Here is a 16,455-nt window from a genome sequence, read left to right on the forward strand (position 1 = left end):
TTTCCTTTAGTCATCGTAATTTTTTTCTTTTTTTTTTAGAAAACAGGAAAAAAAGAAAGAAAAAAAAAGAAAGAAAATCGAGCCGTACAGAAATTTCTTCTGCTCCGACGCTCAAGTCTTTGAGGAACGCCAAGGAGCTGGGAATTTCCTTCGCGCTGCCCGTCCGGCTTCTTTCCGGCGGGAACCGGTGGAATCGGAAGGTCCACGGCGGAAGTTACGGCGTTAGAAAAATAAAAGAACCACAGTGACTTTCCCATTTTGTGTGGTTGTGGAGACCCACAATCCAGCTAGATGTCCTTTGTTTGTCCAGCTTTTTTTGTTTCCTCTTCCTTCCTTCCTTCCTTCCTTCCCTCCCCAAGAAATATCATCCAATCTCCGTCGGAAAGCTTGGCAGGCCCAGTTTTGGCATCGTCGTCACCCCAGGATCGGGGTCTCCGTGCGAGAATGGATGAGTTGGGGTGGGGTCCTCCTTGGCCAATGCTGCTGGTTTCTTTCCAATGGGACCTCCTTCTTTCCCATCAGCTGGCACTGCTCAATCCAGTTGTACATCAGCCCCCCATGATGGTTTCTTCAAGGTGGCTTGTTTCAAGAGGGGACAGGTCAGCTCTGTACCGTGTCTGTCCGTCAAGAGGGATGGGTGGACCACCCAGAGCATCTCAACTCCTTTTTCATCGAGGGAGGTTAAAGCAGAAGACCCCAAGGGGACCGACTCCCCTCTCTCAAAGTGGTACAGTCCTGGCCGAACCCCCTCCAAGCTTTCCTTTCTTAAGCACATCCGACACACACATAGACACATTTCCCCAAACAAACAATAAGGCATTATAGAATTACATATTTGGTGACAAGGAAAGCTTCCAGGAACATGTCAGCAGAAACATCTGGAGAACTTCCTCAGAAAGCTGGAAATAGGCGTCCCCATTCCACCCCGACCCCTTGCCTTCAAAGGCTCCCCGGTTGTGTTTTAAGGGCCAAACCACTGCCTCGAAAGGGTGGCTGGGTGCAATTCCCCCAAATGGTTGCGGTGCTCCATTTTGGGGTCCCGTCACCCACGTCCTCCTCCCAGACGTAAACTGCTACTCTCATTTCCCCCCAAAATAGATGTGCTGCCTTGATGTTCCCCCGTGCGGTGGAAAAAAAGGGACCTGCCCCAGATGAAGGGATGGTGTAAGTGCATGGCCCGTGTTTCACACCAGATTTTTGCAGTTGCGTTTCTTGGCCCAGAATGCAAAAAAAAAAAAAAAAAGGGGCCCTGTTTTCTCCTCTCAATTCCTGCTCAAGAGGCATTTTTAGAAAGAGAAGTTTGCTGGGTCCTCTAGGGCTGATTCAAGGCCTTCCTTCAACTGGGCAAAATAAACACCATTTTCTCTCCTTTTTTTTTTTTTCAACCAAGGGTTAGAAGGTCAAGCTAAGAGGCTGCAGGGAAAGGTTGGGGGAATAAGAGAGGAGGTTAAACAACATTCGCAAGCTTGAGTTGCCAAGCTTGAGACACTCTGTTGAGTTGCCAAGCTTGAGACACTCTGTTGAGGAGCCCTCATAATATTGGACAAAGGACGTGGGTCCCGTCGCTCTCCAGGGTCCTAAAAGAGAACAAGCTTGAGTTGCATTGCCCTTTTAAGGCCCAACTCCTTTTTCTGGTCCCCTACTTAAGTCTACTCTTTGGGGAAGGGTTAACTACTCAGCCCTCAACTTACGCCCAAAAGCAGGACCACCCCCAGGAACTCCTCTAGGAGAGAGACGGGCGGTTCATAAGTTTGGCATATAACACAAATAAATTTGTCGCTAAGCGGGGCGGCAGTCAACTGCTAAGCCAGGTGGTCGCCCCGTTTTGCGACCTTTTTCACCACGGGGGTGAAGCCCACCATCCCTGCGGTTGTTCAGCATATCCGGCCGGTCATTAAGAGAACCCAACTTCCCCATTAACTTTGCTTGGTTGGAAAGGTCCCACGACGCTGCGGCCATCGTCCGTAAACCGGGGTTGCCAAGCACCTGAATTTTGATCCCGCGACCTTGGGAGGGGGTGTTGCAATGGTCATAAGTGTGAGGACCGGCTGCAAGTCCCATTGTCCACTGCCCTTGTAACTTTGAACAGTTCCTAAATGAAAGGTTGATATAGGGCTGATAGTAACGGCCCACGCCTAGCCCCCAAATTAGAAGTAGGGCTGGTTGCTTTCAATCTACCCCCTAATAATGTATTAATTCTCTCTCTTTTCTCCCTTTCCTTCCTTCATAACCCCCCCCCCAAATTGCAGCAACTTGTCCAAACCCTTTAAAACCGAGTCAAGCTCTCAATCAAAGCTGGATGAACCAAGGCTCTTTGGAAGAGCCGAGCCGAGGCACCCAGGGTTTACTTTGGAAATAAAGACGGTCACCTTTGCAAAGAAAAAAAAATGAAATTATACAGCAAGGTCCAGCCTAACCGTTCTATATATGGCACCTCTGGCTAAAACAGGTCGTATTTCTGCCAATTAGACCTGTAACTCAAAATAGCCAATCCGTGCCTTATTTACGGGCCAAGATAGGGACGGTGGAACCTTTCCAAAAAATCAAAATGACCAGGACGCTCCTGAAGGAGAAACTGCCCCCTCCCAACCTGGTGAGCAGAAAGCTGAACTTAAATGCCTAGAGGGAGTCCCTGACTTACGGTCCATTTTAGCGACCGTTCGAAGCTACAACGGCGCTGGAAAAAAAGGACGTGTGCCTGTTTTCAACTCACGACCGTCACGGCATCCCTGGAGTCGCGTGATCAAAATTCAGACGCTTGGCCACGGACTCGTATTTATGACGGTCGCAGGGTCCCGGTGTGTGTGTGTGTGTGTGTCACACATCCTTTTTTGCAACCTTCTGACAAGGGGACGCCAGATTCCCTTAACCCCCACGTTGCCAACTTAACCAGGGCAGTGGATTCCCTGAACAGGTCTCCAAATCAGGGCAAAATTCCCTTCGCAAATGCCTCCCTTAGCCACGGGGGCTCCACTGCGGTCGTAAGCCGAGGACCGCCTGTCTTTCTGCTAGCCGAATCCGGCTGGGGAAACTAAGCTGGGCTCCGTGCTTTGGCTTTGGCTGGGGGGGGGGTTTCAGCTGCACCCTTTTGCAATCTCCCCCCAATTCAGGTTCAAGCGATGCCACGCTGGAGAAGGTAGATGGAGGGGGTGGGTGGGAGAGGCCCTACCACCATAGCAAACTGGGCCGAAGAAGAAGAAGGGGGGTGGCCTGAAAGGGTGGGTGTCCAAAGTCTTTTTTATTATTATTATTATTTTTCCCCCTGAAACTGCCTCTGGTTCCTAAGCAACTCAAATGGCTTGGAACAAACCTCCTACTATAGCTAAAAAATTGGCAGCTTCTCCCTTTTGGCTTTTGTGATGCTGGGAACACCACTCAGCTGTTGGAAGGGAAGAACAGGAGCAACATCAAATAAAAATAAAGAAGGGGGAGAAATGGATTTTTTTTTCTTCTTCTTCTTTGAAATGCACAAAAAAGGAAGGAAAAATGACAGGCTCCTAATTTGTTCTTTCTTTCTTTCTTTCTTTCTTTCTTTCTTTCTTTCTTTCTTTCTTTCTTTCTTTCTTTCTTTCCTGTCTTTCTTTCTTTTCTTTCTTTTCTTTCTTTCTTTTCTTTCTTTCCTTTCTCTATTTCTTTCTTTTCTTTCTTTCTTTCTCAAAGCGGCTTGCTGGCTTTTTGGCTGACAATTAACTCGCACAGTAGGATTGCACGTTAATTAATAGCCTCCCGGGCAATTATGCCCGTTGCTGTGCTAGTTCAAAAAGACATTAAATGTCACCTCTTTGGCTTTTTATTATCTGGGAAAACCAACCTTCCTTGCAGGAGGTGCCAAGCGCACAAAGGACTTTCTCTCCCTCCCACACTCCGGCTGAGCCCAGAGCCTTGGACTTCTGCCAGCTCAAATGTATTCCTTTCCTCTCTGGCTTTTTAATTTTATTATTATTATTTTTTTTAAATGATAAGGAAAGAAGGAGGGAAGACTGGCATTCGGTTGGTGTTTCGTTTTGTGTGGTTTTTTTTTTTAAATCAGCTGGGTTCCCAAAAATAAAAATTAAAAAAAAAAGAGCAGGGGTTGGGAGGAGTTAAGGCTCTCGCCTTTTGCAAAAAATAAATTTTCTTTTTCCTAGCAACAGAGAAATGGAAGGAGGAGGAGGAGGAGGGGGGGGGATTAAAGCAGCGATCAATAACCCGGAGGTTTTCTCCTCCAGGCAAGCAGAGTTTTCACTTAAATGTGAATTATTTTTTTTGGGGGGGGGGGTTAGGTGGGGAAATCCTACATACCCTGTTTTGACCTGAATGTCTGCCCCTGGGTGTTTTCCTGTTCAGACAACTTTCCAATCCCGAAGGTGCATTCTGGAGCCATTTCAACGAAGGGATCTCAGTTTGGCTGCGTGCCACCTAACCCCTCATCCCCAGCCAAGCTGTCTGCACTCGGTTCTAGAGTCTTCTCTTCCCCCCACCCTGGTTCTGTGCCCCCAAGCAGGGAAATTCAGAAAAAGCAGCATTTTCAAGGAATGCCATAAATTCCAGGGAAAGCAGACACGGCCTTTGCAGTGGGAGCTGATCCTTGGAAATCCAGGAGAATTTAAGACTTTTGGGGAAACCACCAAAGAGGGGGCTGGGGGAGAACTAGGTGATGGTTAGGGTGGAGGGGGGGGTTCAAAACAGGCCTGGGAGGGGGGGCAATTTTCTGGCCAGCTCCCTCGACCCGGGGAATCCAAAGGAATTGCACATTCTTTGCCCCAATTACTTCTCCAGGGAGTCTCCTACCTGTCTCTTTGCCTACCTGCGTGGCCAACCCTGCTCACACCCCCCCCCCAAAGGGTCCCTTTGATGAGGCAGGAAAATGGGGTTTTCTTCTCCCCGCCCCCCCCCCGCACGCACGCAGACAGACACGCGTGGCTCCTTGGTATCCGTTCGGACGTGCCTGCTTGAGGAGAGCACGGCAGGAGGGAGGAGGCCATCCCAGGCGTAGCGAGCGATTCGGAGGGAAGGAGCTGACCAGGGTCAGGTGGAAAATTCAGAAAAGCGATGAGCAAATGGAAGGAAAGCCGCCTCTCGCTCGGTTGGGCCCCCAGCTTCTCCCCGGTGACATTGTCCAGGAAGAAGGAAAAGGAAATAGAGAGGGAGAAGGAAGGAAAACAGGGAGAGAGGGAGGGAGGAAAGAAGGAAGGAAGGAAAAGAGAAGAAAGGGAATTGGAGAGAAAGGAAGGAGGGTAGAAGGAGGAGGAGGAGGAGGAGAAAAGGAAGGGAAATGGAGGGGAAGGAAGAAAAGGAAGAAGGAAGGAAAGGAAGAAAAGGGAATTAGAGGGGAAGGAAGGGAGAGAGGAAGGAAGGAAGGAAGGAAAAGAGAAGGAAGGGAATTGGAGAGAAAGGAAGGAGGGTAGAAGGAGGAGGGGAAAAGGAAGGGAAATGGAGGGGAAGGAAGGAAGGAAAGAAGGAAGGAAAGAAGGAAAAGAGAAGGAAGGGAATTGGAGAGAAAGGAAGGAGGGTAGAAGGAGGAGGAGGAGGAGGAGAAAAGGAAGGGAAATGGAGAGGAAGGAAGAAAAGAAAGAAGGAAGGAAGGGAAGAAAAGGGAATTAGAGGGGAAGGAAGGGAGGAAGGAAGGAAGGAAGGAAGGAAGGAAGGAAAAGAGAAGGAAGGGAATTGGAGAGAAAGGAAGGAGGGTAGAAGGAGGAAGAGAAAAGGAAGGGAAATGGAGGGGAAGGAAGGAAGGAATGAAAGAAGGGAGGAAGGGAGGAAGTGAAACAACCCCGTCGCCTGTGGCGTGGGATCCACACAGTGGATTGGTCCCCCCGTCCGTCTTCATCTCAGCGCTGCCCTCCGATTGGCTTGTTTTCACTTTGAAGACCTGAGATTGAAGGTGGATTCCGAGTGTCCACCAAACACGGCAGCAGTGAGGGGAGGGGGGGCCCCGGCTGGAAAAGACCCTGCCCCGTCCCAACCCCTACTCAGGGCCCGGAGCCGAGACCCTACCATTTGAGGCCCAGGCTCCTGCAGCGCCTGGCGCTCTTCCGTTGCTTCCAGGGCTGGGTTCGAGTCTCTCCTGGAACCGATCGCGCCCCTCCCGGCTTTTTTTTTGTTTTTGTTTTTTTGTTTTGTTTTGTTTTGGCTTGGCCTTCCAGTTGTGGTTTTTTTTGTGTGTGGTGTCTTCCTCTGCCACGTTCAACAGCTGCTGGAGCTCGTGTAGGGGGTGGGGAAGGAGGTGGAGCTGACCCCCAGGGGGCTGTCGGAGAGGGGCGTCTGGGGGGCGCCCCCCACCACCCCCACGCCCACCCCCCGGCTCTCCACCAGGGCGGCCAGGAACTGCTGCTGCTGCTGGCGCAAGGCGTCCGTGATCAGCAGTGGGAGAGCGCTGAAGTGGGTGGCCAGCTGCTCCAGCTTGGACTCCAGGCCCCCCAGCTGCTTCTCCAGGTCTTCACTGCGGTCATTCAGCTCCGTGATGAGGTCATACATGACGTTTTGCATCTGCCGAGCAAAGGGGGGGGGGAGACGGGTTATTTCCCACCCTAAGATCCTTCCTTTCTCTTTCTCTATCCTTCCTCCCCTCTGTTTTTCTTTCCTTCTCTCTTTTCCTTCCTTCCTTCTTTCCTTCCTTCCTTCCTTCCCTTCTCCTTCTCCTTCTCTTTCCTTCCTCCTCCAATTCCCGACCCTTCCCTTTCCTTCCTTCCTTCCTTCCTTCCTTCCTTCCTCTCTCCCTCCCTTTCCTTCCATTGTTCTTCCTTCCTTCTCCTCCAGTTTCCATCCTTTCCCTTTCCTCCATCTCCTCTCCCTTCCTCCCTCCCTCCCTTCCTTCCTCTCATCCCTCCTTCCCTCCCTTCCTTTCCTTCCTTCCTTCCTCTCATCCCTCCCTTCCTTCCTTCATCTCTCATCCCTCCCTCCCTCCTTTCCTTCCTTCCTTCCTCCCTCCCTTCATCTCTCATCCCTCCCTCCCTCCTTTCCTNCCCTCCCTCCCTTCCTTCCTTCCTTCCTTCCTTCCTCCCTTCCTTCCTCCCTCTCCTATCCCTTCCTTTCCCTTCCCTTCCCTCTTTTCTTTTTCCTTTCCTTTCGTCATTCTCTGTTGATCTTTCTTGCCATTTGTCCTTTATATTCCAATCACCTTGAATCAAAACGGCAACATGGTCGAGAAAAAAGACCACCGCACAGGCCTTCCCCATCAGGAAGATTCCTAAAGATTCATTATTTGACCTATTGGCCACGGGGAGACCCATCGCCCATCACCGCTTAGCCTTCTCCCTTTTCATCTCATCCATCCTTTGCTGGTTTCCCGCCCCCCCCCCCTTTAAAATGTTCCTGCAAAGTTCACTGTGAAATGTGGGTCCGAATAACAGGTGGACCATTCCCCCCATGGCTGGCAAACCATCCTTCCCTGCCTCTTGGCTATTTGTTTAAAACAGTGGTTCTCAACCTGTGGGTCGGGACCCCATTTGGGGTCGATCGACCATTTCACGGGGGTCGCCAAGCAAGGCTGTCCGCCATTTTTTTTCCCATTTTTTTCCCCTTTTCCGGCGGGTGCCTTACCTCCCTTGGGCTGGGCCAGCTGGTGGTCGGCCTGCTCCATCTCTGCCGCTTGCCAGCTACGCCTCGGCCGGCGCAGGGGGCGGAACCACGCATACGCGGCGCTCCCGGGCAGGGAAAGTCCTCGACTTACGACCGGTTGGGTAGTCCTCGACTTACGACCGGTTTAGTCCTCGACTTACGACCGGTTGGGGTCGCGGCATTAAAAAGGTTGAGAACCACTGGTTTAAAACAACATTTAGTTTGCGCAAAACCTGCCTGGCGGGTGTCAGCGACATCCAAGGGAATGCGAATCCTTTTTTAAACGGTTGCTCATTTATACCGATGTCCGAGCGGTCCAGCTTTCTTGGCCAAAAAATTGCATTATCTCAAAGCATTAAATATATATATATATATATTAAGAAGCTGATGCACTTCTCTTGGTAGACTTAAGGTCTAGAAACTTGACTTCTAATAAAAGTTTTCCCCAAAGGCCTCTCTAAGGTTTAGGAAGCAGGCCGAGTCATGATGGAGGAATAAAAAATTGATGCCGCTGGCATCGTTCCTTTGCAGAAGGACTAGATCGTTTTAGGCCACTCAATTGTATTTTATTGCCTTTAATAAAGAGCGTTTTCCCCACAAATTCAGTCTAATTTGCAGAAACGTCCAGGCATTAAAAAAAAGCCACAGAAATGCTGTGGGGTTTTCCCTGAGGTTTCCCTTTTGAAATCAATCCTTCAAACCTGAGGACTAGGAACTTTGTTTTGCAACTGCTATCTGTGTGTGTGTGTGTATGTGTGTGTGTGTGTGTGTGTGTGTGTGAAAAGAAAGGGAAGGAAAGAAAAAAGTAATGGAATGGAAGGAGGGCAGAGAGAGAGAGAGGAAAGGAAGGAAAGGGATTGAAAGAAAAAAGAGAAAGAAGGAAAGAAGGGAGGGAGGAGAGAAGGGAAAGCGAGAGGAAAGGAGGGAGGGGGGAGGCAGAGAAGGGAGAGAGGGAGGAAGAGAAAGGGAAGGAAGGAAGGAAAAAAGCGAGAGGGGAGGAAGAAAGGAAGGAATAGACAGGAAGGAAGGAACAGATAGGAAGGAAGGAAGGAAGGACGGCGGGAGAAAGGGAGAAAGGGAAAGAGAAAGGGAGAGAGGGTGAAAAAAGAGAAAGGGAAAGAAGGAGAGAGAGAGAAGGAGAAAAGGAAGAAAAGGCAGGGAGGGAGGGAGGGAGGGAAGAAGGAATGCAGGCAAAGAAGCAAAGGAACTTAATACCAACCCCCCCAGCCGCCGCTGCCCCCCCCCGCGCAGCCATAGAAGCAGACCTCCCAGGCATCTTTCCACAGGGTTGCTAGGCAACCCGATGCTTGGGAAAGCCCGCCCAGGAGACGGGGGGGGGGCTGAGATGCCCCCCCCTTTTTCCTTCTGCAAAAAAAAAGAGAATTCCCATTTGAAGGGAAGCCGGAGGCAGCCTGGAGGAAGCAGAGCCTGGGAACTGAGGGGGGGGGAGGGAGGAAATGGGGCTGGGGGAGAGCTCCTCAAGCCCCATTAGGGCTGGAAAAAAAGACCCCCGGGATTCCCAGAGGTCATCCAAACAGGTCCCCCCCTTAGTCACCTTGGAAAGGTCGACCAGCGTGTTGGCTTGATCGCTCAGTTTCCGTTGTTCCATCTTCACGTTCCTCAACCTAGAAAAATTGTAAAAATTAATAATAATAATAATAATAATAATAATAATTATTATTATTATTATTATTATTATTATTATTCTATATTCTATGTTATAATCTATTCTATATTCTATTTTATAATCTATTCTATTCTACATTCTATATTCTGTTTTATAATCATAATTCTATAATTCTATAATTAATTCTACAATTCTACAATTCTATAATAATTCTACAATTCTATTCCACCCCACTCAAACAATGGAAGGTCGCAGAAGGCGACCCCCCGGGATCACTGCAACCGTCACAAATACGAGTTGCCCTCTGAATTTTGATCACGTGACCCCGGGGAAGCTACGACGGTCATCCCTGTGAAAACCGGTCGTACGTTGCTTTTTTTTTCCAGGTCCGTCCTAATTTCGAACGGTCGCTAAACGAATTGTTCCACCGCAAGAAGCTACGCTTCAGCTCAACGGCTTTTTGCAGAAGCACGACCCATTTTTTTTGAGGACGGGGGGAGGGGAAAGCTGGAAATTAGCCGGTTTCCACCCACCCCGCAGCCCCCCCAAGAGACCTACTGGTGGATGGCTTGGAGGAATTTCCTCTGGTGCTTCCGGATTTTGCCGTGATCGATCTTCTTCAATAGCTTGGTGTTTTTGTAAATCAGCCACGTTTCCCGAAGGACGTTGGCCGCGGCGTTCTTGATCTGCCCGAGGAAACACAAATCCCAAAATCTCCAATCCCTTTTTCTTCGCCTCGGGAGAGAGTTCCAGCTTTCTTTCCAAGGTGGATATTCTAGAATCTAGACTACAACTCCCATCAGCCCCAGCCAGGACAACGATTCTTCCTAATCTCCGAGGGATAATTCTTCCTAATCTCCGAGGGATAATTCGGAAGAAGTGGGTAAAATAAAATGGCAAAGGCTAAATCTCCTAGCTTGACATCTCTCAGTTAGTGTTTTTTTTTTAAATCCTGGTTAGTTTTTTTGGGGGGGGGGGTTAACCCAGGTTAATTTTTGTCTAAGGCAATCACTAAGTTTGGTGTTTGGTGCCAATAAATACAGCAAATTCAAGATGGGTGAACTTCAACTCCCAGAATTCCCCAGTCAACAAGTCCACCTATCATTAAAGCATGCTGGCTGAGGGATTCTGGGAGTTGAAGTCCACCCATGTAAAGCAGGCTGGCTGGGGGATTCTGGGAGTTGAAGTCCACCCCTCTTAAAGCAGGCCGGCTGGGGGATTCTGGGAGTTGAAGTCCACCCCTCTTAAAGCAGGCTGGCTGGGGGATTCTGGGAGTTGAAGTCCACCCATCTTTAAAGCATCCTTGCTGGAGGATTCTGGGAGTTGAAGTCCACCCTTCTTAAAGCAGGCTGGCTGGGGAATTCTGGGAGTTGAAGTCCACCCACTTTAAAGCAGGCTGGCTGGGGAATTCTGGGAGTTGAAGTCCACCCACCTTAAACGTGCCAAGGTTGAGAAAAGCCGCTTAGGAGATCCCTTTTATTCAGCCAGAGGCCCCTGTGCAAAAATCTGGCTAACAAGCCAGAAAAAGCAAGGCGGAAAACGGGAAATGCAACCCCCCCCTATCTGCCCCCCCCCTTTCCTCTCACTGTGACATCAGCAGCAATTCTGGGGGAAAACCTGCACGAGAGTCGAAACACTGGTTCAAAAAAAAAAAAAATGCATGAAAAGGTGAATAAAATGCTACCGGATTGTAGCCAATGTCTAGAACAATATATGAAGCCTCCAGGCTTTGGGGAAACAAATTATTCCTCTTTTCTGCCCTTCGGTGAGCAACCGAAGCCGGGAAAACGTGACACGGCAGAGCAAAAAAATAAATAAGTAAGTAAAAAATACAGGATTTTTTTTGAACAGACAGGCTCCGGATGAGTTCACCTCCTCTGGAAAAAGCATGATTTCTGAGTCANAAATCTCTGTCTCTCAACCCCCCCCCCCCCCAAGACATCGCCTCTGCCTCTTTGGCTTCTAAATCAATTCCCTCTCCAATTAAAAGAAGGATTTCTTTTCAATCCAACTCCTTTAAGGCCCTCCAAGCTCCCCCCCCCTCTGTATGGTTGAGAACAAGGGAGGCAATTTAACTAACGCTGCTGAAAGGCAGGCAAAAATCAAATAAATTAAAATGGCTAAGCTCGGAGGCGAGGCAGCTGCTTGGCGGACCGTGGAGTCGGAATAAAATGCGATAAAAAATAGAGGCGCTTTTATCCCTTTTTGGGGGGAGCGTCCTCTCAGCTCGGGATAGGGGTCTCTGGAATTTGGGCGCTTGGGGTCCACTGGAATCTGTAGAGGTTTTTTTGGGGGGGGTGTGTGGTTTTTTTTTGTGTGCAAACTCCTCCACAAAATGGGAGCTGTGCAACGAGAGGATTTGTCCATTCATCAAACCTTCAAGTTCAAGAAATTCGTGGGTTTTTTTTGTTTTTTGTTCCTGCCTCCTCCAGATTCCCGGGACTCTCCGTTCTTCCTTTGGATTTTTATTTTATTATTATAATATTAGTATTTGCAAGAGGATCAGTCCAAAGCAAAGCCTGGGTGGGTTCTTTTTTTTTTTTTTGAATTCCTACAATGCTCAGAGGCTCATGCAGGGCTGAGAGGTGGGGTTTTTTTTGGAAATAATAATTAAAAAAAAATAGTTTGGCTTTTGTGTTGCAAAACTCCCGTTTCTCACCGATGGAGACAAATGAAAGAAGGGTGGTGGGGGGGAGGAACTTGATGCCAATCAGCAAAGCAAAAAAGCTGGTTTCCTGCCCGAGCAGGGGTTGGACTAGAAGACCTCCAAGGTCCCTTCCAACTCTTGTTATTCTGGCTTTAGGGAGCCAACATCCATGTGCCAAGGCAGTCTATCTCACAGCTGGCCTTCCTCTAAGCTTGCCTTTTTTTGGGTGGGTGTTCAAAGTCTAAGCTAGCTATAAAAGGCTGCCTGAATGGGCTGGCACTACAAATCCCATCAGCCCCTCCCAACAAGGCCTGCAACCATGAGGAAGCTGTTCTGGAAGGAATTTTAAAATGTCAACGTTTGGTCACGAGCGAAGGAGATTCTTCCAAACCATTCAGCGTTGGCTTCTCTGTTCCCTGTTTGACCAAGATGGTGACTTGGGATTTTACACTGGCCAAACCGTGGTTTAATCCTGGTTTGGGGCATCAACCAGAAGGCAGCTCAAATCCCACGACTTGCTAGGCCTCGCCAAGCGTAGCAGCCAACCGGCTACACCCCCAAGGCCGACCACATCACGCCCAAGCCACCTTATCCTAGCTTGTTAACCTTCCATTAAAGACATCATTGTTGGGAATGGGTGAGTTGCCTCCACTGAACTGGAACTCATTTGCGCCAGGTTGAAATTGCTTTTTAATTGAATTCTTTTTGTTTTTAATTGCTGCCCTCGGCAACATTCTGTTTCACCATTTGTTTTTACGGACGATTGCGTTTCTCAAAACTGTTTTTAATGGGAGCTTGTTGTATTATTTATTGACTGTGGCTCCCTGGGTCCCATCGGGAGGAAAAAGCAGTTTGAAACCAAAACAAATATTAATAAATCATAAGGTATGCCCCACCGGGGAGCCGGGAAAGTGAATGCAGGAATGCACGCAAAGCTGTGCTTTCCTCTATTAATTGCGACCTGAAAAAAACAACCCTAAACCTAGAGCCTAATAAAGGCTCTAGTCCTTAAGGTTTTTAATCCAAAATCAAGGAGCATTGCAATCATGGTGACAAATGATTGCTTATATCCTTAAGGACATCCAAAGCAAACATTTATAATGTTTGCATTGCGGAATGGAAGAAAGAAATGCAGTATTTAATGCAGTATTTCTCAAGGGTGCTGAATGTAAGACCGATGGACTTCAACTCCCAGAATTCCCCAGCCAGCCTGCTTTAAGAGGGGTGGACTTCAACTCCCAGAATCTCCCAGCCAGCAAGTTTTAAGAGGGGAGGACTTCAACTCCCAGAATCCCCCAGCCAGCATGTTGGCCGAGGAATTCTGGGAGTTGAAGTCCATACCCATCTTAAAGCTGCCACGTTAGTGTTAGCAACAATCCCACATCATAACATTGTTTGCCCAGCAGCTGAGCTTACCCGCTTGGTGAGTTGTGTGTCCATCATGAAGTTGTGAACGTGTTTCTCAGCCTTGGTGAGTTCCAGCTTCCGGGCCACCACAGCCACCACCAGGGCAGTGCAACCAGCTCCCTAGAAGTGTCCAAAGTTCAGAATTAGCTCTGAAATCAGGGCCTGGCCTGTTTGCCAATATCTTTTCCATCCTTGCCTGCAGGGATCCTTGGGGAAAAAAAAACAACAACTCCAGCCATTGAGGGGAACTCCAGGAAACTGAGGTCTGGTTTTCAAACCTTCTCCCTAAAAATCATAATTTGGACAACCCGCTCCGTCTCCCTCATTTTGGGGGGGGGGACGATTTCTTCCCTCCAGAAAATTGCGCCTTTGTTGCAACAACACACCTCTGTGCGCCTCTCCGCCTCTCCCCTCCCTAGCCAAGCCAGGCCTGGGTTTAATTAGAATAAAAAAAAAGAGAGATTAGCAGATAAAATCATGCAATCAAGACTTGGAACCGGGATTATCCTCCCGTCCGCTCTCCGTGGTGCTGAAAGTCCGCCCACCCGGAGCATATATATTTTTTTAATTCGTATTTCTCTCTCCCTCTCTCTTTATCTCTCTCTCTCTGTGTCTGTCTCTCCCTCTCTCTTTCTCTCCCTCTCTCTCCCTCTTTCTCTCCCTCTCCCTCTCTCTCTCCCTCTCTCCCTCTCTCTCTCTCCCTCTCCCTCTCCCTCTCTCTCCCTCTCTCTCTCTCCCTCTCTCCCTCTCTCTCCCTCTCCCTCTCTCTCTCCCTCTCTCCCTCTCTCTCTCTCGCCCTCTCTCTCTCCCTCTTTCTCTTCCTCTCCCTCTCCCTCTCCCTCTCTCTTTCTCTCCCTCTCTCTTTCTCTCCCTCCCTTCCTCTCTCTCTCTCTCCCCCCCATCTCTCTCATTCGCACCGTTTTAAAAACCACAGGGTCTCCCTCTCTTTCTTTCTGGTTGGGCCTTTTTTTCCCTTTCTGCACCCCCTTCCTATCTCCTAAAAAAGAAAGAAAGAGGAACTATGGGGGTCCTGCCCTCCAGAGCTGAAATCCTTGACCGGAATTGACAACCCAGGCTGATCCTGTATTTTGCCTTCCCGGTGGCAGGACCCCCGTTTCAAGGTTTCCACCAGATGCCTCCCACGCTGGGCCCTCCCGTAACCCATATTTCTTTCTGCAGAACGACACTCCAGGGTGGAGAGAAAACTCCGTGGGTTGATCCTTTGCTGCTGCTTATTGGAAAAGGTTTATTTATCGCTGCTTTCTCCGCCGCTCCTAGAGAAACCCTTCCTTATGGGTTGAGGCCCATATCGCTCCCTTAATTCCTGCCAATTCAGCCTCAAGGGTGAAGGGTGCGAGGTGTGGACGAGGCCGGCTCCTGAGACCGCAGAATCAGAAGCCCGGGGAAGAATAAAACCAAGGCTGATCATTCCATTTATCCAGGATTGTGAAGGCATCAGGCTAAAAAGCGTGAGATGCTGGGTTCAAATGCCACCTTAGGCATGAAAGCCGGCTGGGTGACTATGGGCCAATCACCAGGAGACCGTGAGTTCTAGTCCTGCCTTAGGCATGATAGCTCACTGTATGACTTTGGGCCAATCACCAGGAGACTGTAAGTTCTAGTCCCGCCTTGGACATGATAGCTCACTGTATGACTTTGGGCCAATCACCAGGAGACAGTGAGTTCTAGTCCCGCCTTGGACATGATAGCTCACTGTATGACTTTGGGCCAATCACCAGGAGACCGTGAGTTCTAGTCCCACCTTAGGCATGAAAGCCCACTGGGTGACTTTGGGCCAATCACCAGGCAACGGTGAGTTCTAGTCCCGCCTTAGGCATGAAAGCTGGCTGGGTGTCTTTGGTCCAATCGCCAGGCGACAGGGAGTTCTAGTCCTGCCTTAAGCATGACAGCCCACTGTGTGACTTTGGGCCAATCGCCAGGGGACAGGGAGTTCTAGTCCCGCCCTAGGCACGGAAGCATCCTTTTAGGCATGTTTCTCTAATATAGGCTGCCCCTGACTGAGGAGGTTTTACTGCTATCACAGACCAAACGCCCTCGGAGAACGGCAGCCTCTTTCCCACCCTTCCCCACCCGCTCTGATTTCTTGGAAGCCCCTTAAGTCACACGCGTGTGTCCCACAACCTTCCCCAGCTTCCCCCTCCCTCTCCCCCACACCCCCAACACGCTAGCGTGCAAAGACCGATGGCCTCTGCCTAGAAAACCTAGCACAACAGCCATCAATCTTCTGGCTTGGCCTCGGCACCCAGCCACGGAAACCCACAACTGAGAAAATGAGCCTTGAATGAGCAAGTGGAGGTTGTGTTTGGGAACGCAGGACGGTTCTGAACATGCATGGGGGGGGGCAGGGCCCTCTAAGTGTGACAGACAAACATGTGTCCAAGCCACAGCTTCGCCCAGGTGTAATCATGCATTAAAAGCCAGGCTGCACACCGAAATCAGCTGCAAACAACTGCAGGGAAAAAAAAGAATTTTAAAGCGTTTTGTTCCCGAGGGAATCCATAGAAAGACGACGTTCTCTCTCTCTCCCTCTCTCTCTTTCTGTGTGTGTGTGTGTGTGTGTGTGTCCCACTCCCCTTGCCTTCCTGGCAAGGAACTGGCTGAGCTCATCTTTATCCAAACAATTATCTCCCTGTCAAGACTGCCTGGGGCCAGGAACAGCGCAAGGTCTGAAATGACACCAACATTCACACCATCTCTTTAAGGCTAGCTGACGGCTGGGGGCAGGATCTTAAAAATTCCTGGAAGAATTTCCCACCCTCGGATACCGCTTATGATCGATTGTAGGTGGGATTCACAATTTCCATTCCTAAGCAAGGGGAGCAAGTGAAGAGAACAACAGAGCTGGGAGGGACCTTGGAGGTCATCTAGTCCAACCCCCTGCTCGAGAGGGAGATCCTAGACCATTTCAGACAAGTGGCTGTCTTCAAAACCTCCAGTGATGGAGAAGGGAGGGAGGGAGGGACGGAGGGAGGAAAGATGGAAAGAAGGAAGGAAGGGAGGGAGGGAGGGAGGGAGGAAGGAAGGAAGGGAGGGAGGGAGAGGGGAAGAAGGAAGGAAGGAATGGTATAGCAGGGGGTTGGACTAGAAGGCCTCCAAGGTCCCTTCCAACTCTTATTTTGTTAACTTGCTTGCTCCGTGATTCTGCTATTCTTTCTCTTTCTTTCTTTCTTTCTTTCTTTCTTTCTCTCTCGCTCATTTTTCCTTCCTTCCTTCT

General features: G+C 49.5%; 1 protein-coding gene across 1 annotated transcript in view; it reads right to left on the minus strand.

The window, feature by feature from the left end:
- Positions 1-6,165: 6,165 nt before the first annotated feature.
- The window catches only part of KCNN3 (potassium calcium-activated channel subfamily N member 3), a 29,206-nt gene continuing 18,916 nt past the window's right edge, over positions 6,166-16,455 (minus strand). Inside the window, exons 5-8 of the mRNA XM_015826037.1 lie at positions 13,230-13,340; positions 9,725-9,852; positions 9,095-9,164; positions 6,166-6,468 (exon numbers count right to left, since the gene is read on the minus strand). Of these exons, the coding sequence (XP_015681523.1) occupies positions 6,166-6,468; positions 9,095-9,164; positions 9,725-9,852; positions 13,230-13,340 (612 nt within the window). The remainder of the gene's footprint in view (positions 6,469-9,094; positions 9,165-9,724; positions 9,853-13,229; positions 13,341-16,455) is intronic.

This window comes from Protobothrops mucrosquamatus, unplaced genomic scaffold (genome assembly GCF_001527695.2).
Source record: "Protobothrops mucrosquamatus isolate PMUCROS unplaced genomic scaffold, P.Mucros_1.0 scaffold2939, whole genome shotgun sequence".
In the NCBI taxonomy this organism is placed as follows: Eukaryota; Metazoa; Chordata; class Lepidosauria; order Squamata; family Viperidae; genus Protobothrops; species Protobothrops mucrosquamatus.